The sequence below is a fragment of the Melampsora larici-populina genome (genome assembly GCF_000204055.1).
Source record: "Melampsora larici-populina 98AG31 unplaced genomic scaffold MELLAscaffold_7, whole genome shotgun sequence".
In the NCBI taxonomy this organism is placed as follows: Eukaryota; Fungi; Basidiomycota; class Pucciniomycetes; order Pucciniales; family Melampsoraceae; genus Melampsora; species Melampsora laricis-populina.
The window spans coordinates 124,947-137,241 of NW_006768771.1; the positions used below are offsets into that span (position 1 = coordinate 124,947).

The following is a 12,295-nucleotide window of genomic DNA, read 5'->3' on the forward strand; positions in this document are numbered from 1 at the left end:
CTTGATGGTCAACAGAGTAGATATGTGAGGAAATACAAGGATTGGTATATACATATATATTTTCCCATTGTAATTTATTTTTTTATTTAATTACACCAAAGGGCCCGCCATCTTTTGGAAAAACACCCGACCCGAGGCTCGTTGAGTCTTGATGGTACACCACGGCACAGCTTTTCAGTCGAAAAGAGGTCGGCGCGGGAGAATAAGGTCGCACTTAGGTCTAGCAACGTTGGCGGCCTTCCGACTGGTCGGCAGGCCGCCGCTCGGCCGCCTAAGGGCCGGGTTTTGCCTCGCCTTTGTGTAAGGTCCTGTTTCCGCCCAATTGTGGCCTGTAAAGGGTCCACCGGTGCGATTCACTCAGACCTCCATTCGAATTCATTGATTCACTCAGACCTCCATTCGAATCAGTCATAGGATATCAAATACCTGATACAATTCAATCGAGCTCAACTACTTCAACAACAACACCTTCATCATAACAATCTTCTCATTCATCTCAATCTATCATTCATTTCCCTTCAACATTTCCCTTCAAACACTTCAAATCGGTTCATCAAAGCTTCAGTTCTGAATGATGGTCATTCATTAGAATTCAGATGGTTAAGTTCAATCAAACTATCATCAACATCAAAACACAATCAAGAAGAAGACAACGACAAAGAAGGAGATGAAGACACAGAAGATGATGAAGATGAAAGTCTTTCTGCTTTAGATAGATCAGGTTGTCATCCACCAGTTCAATTTATTGGTCAAGTCTGTTGCTAACTACCAGTGCCTTTTGTCTCTTTCAATTATCATTGGTTCTTAGTTGTTCTATTTTCACTTGTGAAAAGTTTTGCATCAAACAAACTATCTTCATTAGTACACCTTCAACCTGGTGATTTAAAGTGTGATTTACACTTCAATTTTCAGGTCTTTCACCCAATGATTTCCAAAGCAAGCTTTATGTCCTTTTACATCTAACAATTCAATGGGTTCAATTAGTTTTGGCCCATATCTGTCTTTAAAGTTGATGATGATTTAGTTTGATTAAAATGCCTTGAATGTAAAAACAAGTTATGATGCAATAAGAAGATGTGGTATGAATTCAGGGTTGTTGTTACTTGAATGAAATATTGTATCATCAAATATGATGGACTTTTTGATTGCAAGGCTGTGAGATTATGAGTTGGACAAATTATAAATTTTATGGAAGTGAGAATGAGATATAAAAAGATAGAGTCTTAACTCAGTGAGAGCTTTTGCTCATTACACTGTGGTTGAGATTGTAAATTAATCAGCAGCAACGAAGCACCACATCTCATGAAATGCGGTGCTTCAATACCGCTGTGTCTTATCCTCACAAAACAAATGCTCCATTGTTGAGATTATAATCAACCACAGTGCGCAAGCCAAAAGGCTGCCCTCTTCCTCCCCTGGCTGTTTGGCAAAAGGTCCAGTCAATGCCTAAAGCCGGCCAACAAATTGCCTGCACAGCGCAGGCACTCAACAGAGCTCAACAAAGAACTCCCAACCTCTATCTCACGATGAATGATTTTGTGTCTTGCGTGGGAATTTTCCAATGATCAAGCTGCCAACTTGTGGTTGCAGTTTTGAATCTTGATAAATGACGTGAAACTGGCCAACTTTGATGGAAAAAAACCAATCACCATCCTCCCCTTTGGAGTTCTCAGAACGTCTTACAATCAACCACTTCCCGATCTGCTCTTCTCAACACCAACTTCTTCCATCTGTCTGATTGTCAAGTTAATAAAGAACACTCACCCACTTCACCCCCACCTACACTGCCGTCCATTAAAATTGATCTGTGATTTATTTTTTTATTTTCTAGACAATGATTTCAATCGAGTCAGTTAAGTCGATCTCAACATCCTGTGTCATGTATCATGGACCAGAGGTAACTAACCTTATAAAGAACAGCTACTTTCTGTTTGATCGCCACAGAGATGGATTGACATCAAAAATTGGCTTTGCACCACCGAACAATTGATTGTGGACTCAGACCTCACCTCAACCAATCTTTTTGAATGATCCAAATTAAATTCTCCAAAGATTGTTCATCATTGCTTTTGCTTTTGGTAGTCAATTGATGAGGATCACCATTAAACCCTCTCACATTTTCCTGGGATTGAGCGCCTGCCAGTAAGTTGTAACCATTTTCCTATTTATATTCTACAACTATGATACTTTCATGTCTTTCCTCAAAACATCACTAATCTGAAGCTGTTTATTCAGCCCGACCAAAGCGAGCTTTGTTGCGCTCGGTTGCCTCACTCACCCAATTCTTTGACATCCAGCCAAGGTCTTGACCTCTGTTTAGGTATAGAAGATCTGATAAGGTGTTTAGAACTCGAGATCATTCAAATTGTCTTCATATTGTCAATCAATTAGGATTTAAAGTGAATGATACTAAACAAGACTGTTAAAAGTTCATCTTCAAATCGGTCATTCTATCCGATGTTTTTTTTTCTATTTTCATTTTTTCATTTGTTCATGTGATGTGTCTTCTTTTGTAATTTGTGAAACATCAAAAATATCTTTGAAATATTTATGATAATCCACATGGATTCTTTCTGCGTGAAAACCCATTCAAAGCGAGCTTTTGCGCGCCTGTGCCCATCTGCCAATGCCAAGCCGATCAGCTTTCTGGGCTCATTGTGAACCAGGACGGACCACGTGACCCGCTTGGATTTAGTGCCCAGAGCGAGGGCGGCCATCTGGCAGACAAAAGATGGCCATTTGGCCGTTTACCGGCGGCCTGTGGTCCGCCTCACACACGGCCTAATGGCGGTCGGCCGCTGGGACCGGTCGAAATACCGCCTGTCCGCATTTTGGATTCGACCGCCTAAAGTCGGACCCCGAAGGCGGCCTGCAGGTGGTCTTGGCCGTGCCGCGGTGTTATACAACAACCCGTTTTGTGGCACCGGTGATTTCGTGGGGTGGTGTTGACTTCAAATAGTTGCATTCGATATCCACCTGGGATGCATAAAACTACCGCATGTCTTCTGCTTAGCGCGTGTGAAAGTGCTGAGCCCGGTTTGTGATCATTGTTTCCGGTCAAGATGGAAATTTTCATCAGCGACTCAAGTGCACTGGTGGATGTGAAAGAAATCCAAGGCTCACTTGATCAGTGCGATACGTGATCTTTTGTGAAACACTGTTGATGTGATTGCTTGGATGATTTCAGATTCAAGTGATTTCAGTCAAATTGCGAACTTTTTCAGTTCGTGACGATATTTTGTGATTAAAGAAACCACCAAAGTTGTTCGGCCGTGGCAAATATGGACAAAGTCCCGTGCCGACGATGGCACTTCCATCAGGAACAAACTTGCTTCTGTGCCTTGAGGGATTCTTTCAGCAGACCGGGACACAATCTCAAGCCAAAGACAGGTATAAATATCTGCCGGTTTGTCCGATTTCTCCTTCTCTTCATCCTCCATCATTCACATCTTTTGATAACATTTCCCAACCACTTCTCACTCTGCACTTTGCATATCCATCATCTGAATCTTTTCAACTCTTCCACAACTGCATCATCACATCACTCAGTCTCCATCTTCTACCATCCAATCCAATCTCAGCGATCTTGATTTTTCTCGATCTTCATCCTTCAATCTCTTCAACCTATCTCATATTTACTCAACTTCCTTTAACCAACATGTCTTACCTATCACTTGGCCTTAACTTGCCTGCACGATTCGGAATTGATCCTTGGTTTGTCATGAAGAGAGCTGTAGCACATTGCAATGCGACAGTCTCATGTGCATCATCGGACAACTCACAGCAGGTAAGCTTTTCTTTTGTTTCTTCATCTGATCAATGTCCAGTCAGCTAATTTTCTTCATTGTTTCTCATAACAGAATGCCTATGAATTGCTCCTCATCAGTCTTTGTAAAAGTCCAAAACTGATCACATGGAATTCGACTTCAACCCATCAGGTTTGTCGACTTTCATATTTCGTGGTTTTCCACTTGTTTCTTTCTTGCTGACATCTTTGGTATCTATTAGTCTGAAGTCTCAGAAGAAAAGTCAACCGAATCTTCCCCTTGTGTTGCGCTACCTCAAAGGAAGCGTCCTGTTCGTCGACAAAGACTTGCAAAAATCTTGATCTCGGATGAAGATTGTAATTCGGAGATGGTTTTTGTCAAAAAAGTTGATCCTAATTCGACTTCACTCAACCCAACAACTTCTTTCATCCCGCTCACTGAAGATCAATCCGAAAACTTCCACATCTTCAATGACGTACTCGCTGAACACAATGTTTTGACAACCTCAACACCTTCACTTCCTACCTCCAATCTTCCCTCGCGTGTTCCAAACTCATCTCGAGCAACAAAAAGATCACATTCAAAATCACAACTTTTCACCACACCTGCACCAGTTTCAAAGAAATCAAAACCAACGCTTCATTGGACTGAAATATTAGATGATCTAATGACAGCGGCTGATTGGGAAGAAGCAGAAGAAGAGTTAAAGAATGAAAACAAACCATTAGTTAATCCAACTTCCCTCAACGAAACTCTTTCTTTTATCCCGCTCACTGAAGACGAATCTGAAATTTTTTGCATCTTCAACGAGTTACTTGCTGAACATCAAGTATCTACAATCTCAACCTCCAAACTGCCCTCGATCACTCATAACTCACCAGTTTTCACCACTCAGTCACCAATTTCAAAGAAATCAACACCAACACTTCATTGGACTGAAATCTTAGACAACTTGATGACCGCTTCTGATTGGGCAGAAGCAGGAGAAGAGTTACGGCAAGAAACTGATAAAATGGCATCAATAGAGTTCATGCCTCTTACTTCAGTAGAATCTTCCAACTTTGATATCTTTAACGAGTTGGTTCTAGAACATCAAATCTCAGAGACTTTGAAAGCTTCTACTTCTAGTACACTGGCTACTACCTCGTCCTCTTCATCTCTCAACACGACCACTTCTTCAAAATCAAAACTTTCGAAACCTAGCTCAAAGAATCTCAAAGATACTAAAAGACAACTTCATTGGTCTGAAATCTTGGATAATTTGATGACAGATGAAGATCGACAAGAAGCCGATGAATCTTTCACCATCACTCTTCCTTTCTCTCAAGAAAGACGTTTAGAGTCTTTTACAATTGATGAGACTTATTCTCTCCCATCTACACCCTCTTCGAACCTTCATTCATCTTATTCGAGCCCTCAGAATACTCATTCTCTACCAACACCTGTAGAAGAACTCAAAGATCCGTTCAGTTTAATTAATAACAATCATCAAAACTCTTATTATCATTCAGATATCAGTTTTGAGATTGTGAAATCTTGTTTAGAAGAAAATGATGATTTTACAACCGATCTTACTAGTTTGAATCTTGAAAAATCTCTATTAAATCTTGATTTCGATTTTGAAAATTCTTTCTGTTGATGACTCGACAAAAGAATTGAGTATGTACCTAATAGAAATCTTTTTCGAAAAGTTTAAAATAAAATGTTTTTATATAATTTCCTACTATCTGGCCTGATTTTTCCTATTTTTCCTTCTTTTCCTCGTTTGTGTTTTTCTCTATTCGGTTTCTTTCTGATTTGTAATTTTCTTTTGGATCGTAATGAAGCAATTTGACATCATTCATATAACTGAGCCTGAAGAAGGATTGAGAGAAAGCGAGAGGGACCTGTTGTGTAAGCTGAACAGTAACCCCAAATATGACTTAGCCTAGAGCCTTTACATAGTTCGTATTTGATAATTGATTCCAAGAAATCAGATCCATGACTTGTTTTGCCATTCTCGTGTTCAATGATCCCTTACATGATATTTACATCCTCTAGGACTGGCCATCCATGATCGCCAACTGATTTTGCAAAGTTGTGCACCCATATCACGATGGGGTTCAATGCCTTGCATATGGACCGATATGCTGCGTTACGCATGTCGTGTCGCAACCTTCAGAACCGTCAATTCGATCACCAAATCAAGTTTCATGAACACGGACTATATACTCATAACCTTAAAGAAGATTAAACTTCAAAGGTAATGTACCACTAAAACCCCCCAAAAATCCAGTCTTTGCCATGTTAAGATCCCATTAATAACTGAACTTTGAACTTCTTCATTTTTTTCCTCAATGTCCAATATACAACAAAATAGTTGTCCCTATAACCAATGAATCTGATTTCCTCAACTCTATCTTTCCAAACCACCTATACATTAAAAAGTAAAAAATAAAAGAACTGATCCAATACAACCCACATCGCTTCTCAAAGAAAAAACCCCAAATCCTCTACACCATCTATCACCAAAACCTTCGCCTCCAAAAAAAATCGATTTTTGATCAACTTAAATTGGTTTTTTGCCAAATAAAAAAACTACTACTAAACAATGAAGGTTTAGGTAAGATTCTCCTTCTAGGAATCTCCACTAAACTAGTGGTATACATTAATGGATTATTTGAATGATGGGTTTGATTAGAAACCGAAGGGACCGAAACAGGAGGAGCAGGAGGTGGAGGAAGTGTATAACGTTTATAACCTCCAGGTCTTAAGATTACTGAACTTTCGATCATAGCAGATGAAGGAGCTGGAAGAGTTGGAGTAAAACTTATGGGATCGGTTGCGGCTGGTGAGGTGCTGGATGAAACTTGGGGTTCTGGTTTTGGGTTTTCGAGATGAATGTTGGATGGGATTGGTCTTAGTGCTAAATCTCTTACAAAGATCTTATAATCAATCTGACCATTCCAAAAAAAATGCAATGCAAATATTATAAGAATTCATCATTATTCTAATATTTGACTGGAAAAAAATACACGTTTTGTGTAAAGATTAAGCTTACTTCAAAACTCATCATCTCATTAGCTTGTTTCATCAAATCGAATCCAAAACGGTTTTGTTCTTTTAATAATTTCTTTTGTTCGATTCTTTGTTTGGATCGATTGATTAATCTTTCAGCTGAAGTACCTACAAACCTAAAAAAGAAAATCAAATCAAAAGATCATCAAATCAAAAACGAAAATAATCAATACCCAAACTTGAATGATTGAAAAAATAAAAGTTTTCAAACAATTGAGATCGTAGATAACTTACGTTGTAGTACGTGGTATATTTCCAATCGGTTTACTAGGTTTCTCAACCGATTTCTAATCCAAACCCAACCCCCCCCCAAAAAAGTCAATAAATTTCTTACAAAAACCAAGCTTTTTTTTCTGAAAATTATGAAAAAACCAAAAGAAATAAACCTTTTCAGATCCACCAAAAAGTGCACCCCAACAACTAGGATCATTCAAATCGAATTCACCCGTTGAAGATTTATTTAAAGTAGTCGGATTCGTACCCGTACCTGTACCCTGAGTCATAATCTTAGGTTTTTTATTCGACACATTGATTTGTTTTCCATTACTTGATTTATTAGGTCTTTTAGTAGTAGTTGTTGTGGTAGTAGGTGCAGGTGCAGGTGTTGGAACAGGAGTCGAAGTACTAGAAGCTACTTTTTTATGATTTGAAGTGATTGGTTTAGGTTGAGGAGTAGATGATACATCAAGTAATGGGTTATGATTCACTTCTTTAATCGGATTCTGTTTTCGTTTCTTTTCTGATTTCGGTGGGTTCGTACTCAACAGTTCTTGTGATGGTGATGGTGATTGTATTTGAGTTTGAGCTTGAGTTTGATCGATCGGATCGGTTGTTGTTGTAGGAATAGTAGTAGATGGTTTTGATTTTTTGGTGTTGGATTTGTGGGTTTGATTTGATTTTGATTTTTTGTGGATTGAGTTCCGTTTGATTTTAATAGATGCTAATGGGTTTGGAATCGAAGGATTAGGTTGGTTTGGTTGGTTTGTAAGTTTTTGATCAGTTTGAATTGATTCATCCTGTTCTTGTTCTTGTTCTTGTGTTTGATCTGGTTTTGAAGGACTAGGAATGATGAATGAATGAGCTTGAGTATCTTGAGTAGGACTGGTGAGATTAGTGTTAGGTGGATCAAAGTAAGCTAATGGAGTTGGAGCTGTTTCGAAAGTGATAGGTGAATCTGGTGGATGGTGAAGTTGAGTGTGTTCTTCACTCAGATTAGTAAGTGGTGATGAATGATTTGACATTTTGATCGGATGAGTAATCCAATTCCAATTCAACTTGTCTAGATTTATATATTCAACTCGGGTATCATCTGCTATCGGATCTCGACCATCGGACATCGGATAGACACTCACTGTAATGTACTATGTCACTGATCTTGTAAAGTTAATCCAATCTCAACTTAACAGTAATCCAATCCAACCATCAATCTGATGAGATTCTTTTACTTCTTCATCTTATCAATTCCATTCTTGGTCAATTCATTCTCATGGAATCATAAAAAATTCAAATCGGAAGGACTCATCAATCTAGATCAACTCGGTTTAGAAACTCAAGATGGTCATATCATAGCCTTGGGTGATTCAAATGCTGATCAATTGTAAGTATCAAATCAACAATCAACAATCAACAATCAAATCAATCTAATGAATTCTTTTGAACTTTTTCGTTTTGTAGTCAAGATTTGTTTATCCTAAGTCAAGATCAAAGATCAATTCATCTTTATCTTTGGAATAGAGGTAATACTAAAACTCATTGGAATTCAACTTGGATCTCAATTTCTTAAACTGACTTTTTCTTTCTTTTCTTGGGGGGTCTTCTTTTAGATCAATATCAATTCTTACCAGTTCAAAACAATCCTATCATCTCTCATTCAATCGATCAATTTATCATCACTAATATCATTCTCACTGATATCAATTATGATGGGGTCAGTCTTTTCTTTTGCTGTTTCTATACTTTTATATTTTGTTTATTCTGATTCTTCTTTCTGACTTCAATTTAGCGTCTTGATGTCTTGGTCATGGGTTCTCATAATCCATCAGGTGCAGCCAATCAAGTTTTAAAAATGGAAGTCTGTTATGGTTTAGATGGTCAAAACTTTGGTTAGTTCATTTGATCAATATCATATTCCTTAGCGCATACATTGACATTTGTATTTGTATTCTAGCTGCTGCTATTCCTTTACCATCATCATTACTACCTCATCCTCTAGCCATCGATTCACAGGGCACGATGAAGGTAGATTTACTCGGTTTACCATCTAGTTTACCTTCGGTCTTTAAACTATGGCGTAATCAAGCCAATGCTCAAAATACTACTACACCCTTTGATATGTCTGTCTAATTTCAACTTTTCATTTAATGCTGCTGTTAAACTAAATCGTATTCCAATTCTAGTGTAGACCTTCCTTTCAATGGAGAACTTAACTGTAATTTACCTAATCCACACAGTAATTCATTCATAGATCTAGATGGCGATTGTTTAGCAGGTGAGTCATCTCATTCTTTATTCATCTCTTTCAATTCTCTTCATTGATTTTGTTTTTTTTCTTTTCTTTTTTTCTAGATATCTTTTTAACTTGTGAAGATAGTTTAGGTCAACAAACGTATCAAATCTGGATCAATCATCATTCTCAAGGATTCTCATTATCACGAGAAGGTCTCTTACCTAAAGGTACCAAACATATCACTTTTGCTGATGTAGGTAAGCCTTCTTGATCCGCAAAAAAACCCTGCTTTTTTTTAATAAGCTTGATCATTCATCTTCAAGCTGATGTGTTATTTTGATTATTTTTTTTAAAGATCGAGATGGGACAATTGATATGATCTTTGCTACTTGTCCTGATGATGATCATTGTTCAATTCATGTGGCTTATAATCAACAAATCCCATTATGTAAATCTCATCCTACTTCAACTGATTCCAATTGTCGAGATCCTCAAAACTTGTGCACAGCCGATCCCAAGTTTGAATTTTCCTTTGAATCAAGCGAATCGGTGAGTGAAATTGGAATTGATAATCTTTTTGATGTTGAAAGTTTAAGAAAAATTGGATTTGATGGTTTTTTAGGCTTTCAGTTCATTGCCGATTGATCAACTTTTTCCAGAGTTTACATTAGTGACTAAGATTTCATCAGATGATTTTTTAGGTACTAGTCCTGTATCGATTCAAACTGGAGATTTTGATTTAGATGGGTTTCCCGATTTATTGATCATGATCACTCAACATGGTCCAGATTCAAGTCGATCGGCTACACCTCAATTGTTACGTAGTATCCCTTGTAGTTTGACAACTTGTACATCGGCGGAAGTGTCGAGTTCGAGAAGAACGTTTGAAGCGATGGTGGATCATATGAACCCATTGACTTCCATTCAAGATGCTAAGAGTGTGTTCTTTATGGATATCGATGAGGATGGAACATTAGATCTGGTGGTTCAAAGAGCTGGAAAAAGTTTGGTTCCTACAAGTAGATCGGTGACCTTTATTAAAAATAATTTCTTTAATGATGCTTTTTTCTTAAAAGCGATGCGTACGTTTGTTTGTTTTTTTTGAGCGGGTTTGGGTTTGGATGAATCGATTTGACTTATGATTTTTTTTGTGGATTGGTTAGTTTTGAATGGTGCTTGTGAAACTTGGTGTCCTTCACGTGATGGACAACCTAGGTATCGTGTATGTTTTTTTAGATTCACATGTTTTTTTGAGATTTGAAAATCCTGATTGGTTTTTCTTGGTTCATGAAATTTTGTAGCCTTATGGAGTGAATTTTCCAGGAGCATCGTATAAGTTCACGATTCAAGATACGTTTGGAACAAGAAGGGCTACAGCAGGTTTGGATTTCTTTTTTCTTTCATTTCATTTCATTTCATTTCATTTCATTTCATTTCATTCTTGTTCATCAAATTTCTTTAAGTGATTTCATAAATGGAGTTTCTGATTTGATGAACCTTTTTTTTGGTTTTGGTTTTTTTGCTTTGATTTTATCGAACAAAGTTGGACAAATCCCATTTCATTCATACCCATCACCTACTACACCATACAGTTTTTTCGGATTAGGAAGAACGAATAATTATGTCGAAAGTTTGTTTGTAGGAAGTACAAGAACCTCAACATTGAACAAAGAGGGAGAGAAAGGAATGATTAAGATTGAAGGAGTCTTACCCAATTCGGAATTAGTGGTCAATCCATTTGGAATCGAATGGTTAAAGGAAGTTTATCTTTTGCCGGGTGATTGGATTCCTTGGGTGATGATCAGTTTGATGGTCTTGATCTTTTTGTTGGGTTTGATTGTGGGAGTTTTACATTTTCATGAAAAGGTTTGGAAGGCTTTTTTTGGTTTTTGAAGAGAAAAAGTTTGGTTTAATGACTTTTTTTGGTTTGGTTAATTGTAGAGAGATGATGAAAGGGAAAGAAGGAAGAAAGCTCATAAGATCAAGTTAGTGTTTCTTTTTTATTTTTTATTTTTTGATTTGATTGAATCATTTTGGGAAAGAAAAAATGAAATTAATGAATGAATGATTCTTTTTTTGGGTTTTTGTTTTTGATTGAATGATAGTTTTGATGCTTTGTGATGTGGGATTCTTGAAGATCAAAAACGTACATACTGTTGTTTATTTTTTTATAAAATTAAATGGTTGTGGTTTAGATTTTTTTTTTTGAAAAAAATGTCAACAAAAAATGTAATGATATTTTATTAAATCATAACTTTTTCAAAATTTCTTTCTTCTTTTTGTAAATTATAGATACATATATGGGTTTTCTTTGGTGGGTTCTTTTTGGTGGGGTTTCTAATTGAAGAAATTATGATTTTTTTTCTAAGATACAGTCAAACCTGTCTTAAGACATACCCCTTGGTCCGACCAATTTGGCATGCCTTATAGCAGGTTATGTCATATGGCAGAGTACTGCCATATGGCATATGTAATTGTATGCCTTTCAAATTATCTCTATAATCACATATTTTCATGTCATAAGACAGGGTTTTTCTGACAGCACAGCTTTTGAGTACACCTAATTGCTCCATTTCATGATACTTGAATGGGAATGGGATCAAGGGCACAAAAGATGGATCAAATAAAGTACCCATAACATATGTATTTACACACTATGCACACTTTTTGGGGTATTTTATGCCTTAATATCATACTAATGTCCAAAAAAAAGTATGCCATAAGGCATTAGACAGAGAAGGCATAATTTGGCCCTGACCATGCTTGTACAGGCCAAAATGTATGCAATTTGGCAGGTTAAGCCAATATACAGGTATGCCATACAACAGGCTTGACTGTATTAAGAAAATGGTGTATTTGTCTTTTTTAAAGAAGATTTGGAAATAATCTTTGGTGAACTTTGGATTTTGAATTTTATCATATAAAACAGTTTAATCCTTTTTGAAAAAAAATGCGATGGTTTTATCCTTTGATCTAATTTAATGAAGGAAGAATTGTTGAAATGTGACAAAACAAGTATCAAATC

The 12,295-nt window shown here is 37.0% G+C and overlaps 3 protein-coding genes across 3 annotated transcripts; 2 read left to right on the forward strand and 1 right to left on the reverse strand.

Moving 5' to 3' along the window:
• Window positions 1-3,658: 3,658 nt before the first annotated feature.
• MELLADRAFT_60746 (uncharacterized protein) lies at window positions 3,659-5,406 on the forward strand (the record flags this gene model as incomplete). The annotated part of the gene is made up of 4 exons (XM_007406659.1): window positions 3,659-3,787; window positions 3,861-3,938; window positions 4,009-4,757; window positions 4,896-5,406. The coding sequence occupies 4 exons, from the start codon at window positions 3,659-3,661 to the stop codon at window positions 5,404-5,406; spliced, it is 1,467 nt and encodes a 488-aa protein (XP_007406721.1).
• A 649-nt stretch (window positions 5,407-6,055) lies between these two features.
• MELLADRAFT_74280 (uncharacterized protein) lies at window positions 6,056-6,889 on the reverse strand (the record flags this gene model as incomplete). The annotated part of the gene is made up of 2 exons (XM_007407003.1): window positions 6,056-6,703; window positions 6,808-6,889. 2 exons carry the CDS (start codon window positions 6,838-6,840, stop codon window positions 6,311-6,313), a joined length of 426 nt encoding a protein of 141 aa, XP_007407065.1.
• A 1,365-nt stretch (window positions 6,890-8,254) lies between these two features.
• MELLADRAFT_95111 (uncharacterized protein) lies at window positions 8,255-11,391 on the forward strand (the record flags this gene model as incomplete). Its single annotated transcript, XM_007406660.1, has 14 exons — window positions 8,255-8,421; window positions 8,499-8,560; window positions 8,648-8,751; window positions 8,827-8,926; window positions 8,992-9,157; window positions 9,221-9,312; window positions 9,390-9,527; window positions 9,626-9,819; window positions 9,893-10,352; window positions 10,434-10,492; window positions 10,572-10,650; window positions 10,814-11,136; window positions 11,212-11,255; window positions 11,376-11,391. 14 exons carry the CDS (start codon window positions 8,255-8,257, stop codon window positions 11,389-11,391), a joined length of 2,004 nt encoding a protein of 667 aa, XP_007406722.1.
• Between the last annotated feature and the right edge of the window lie 904 nt (window positions 11,392-12,295).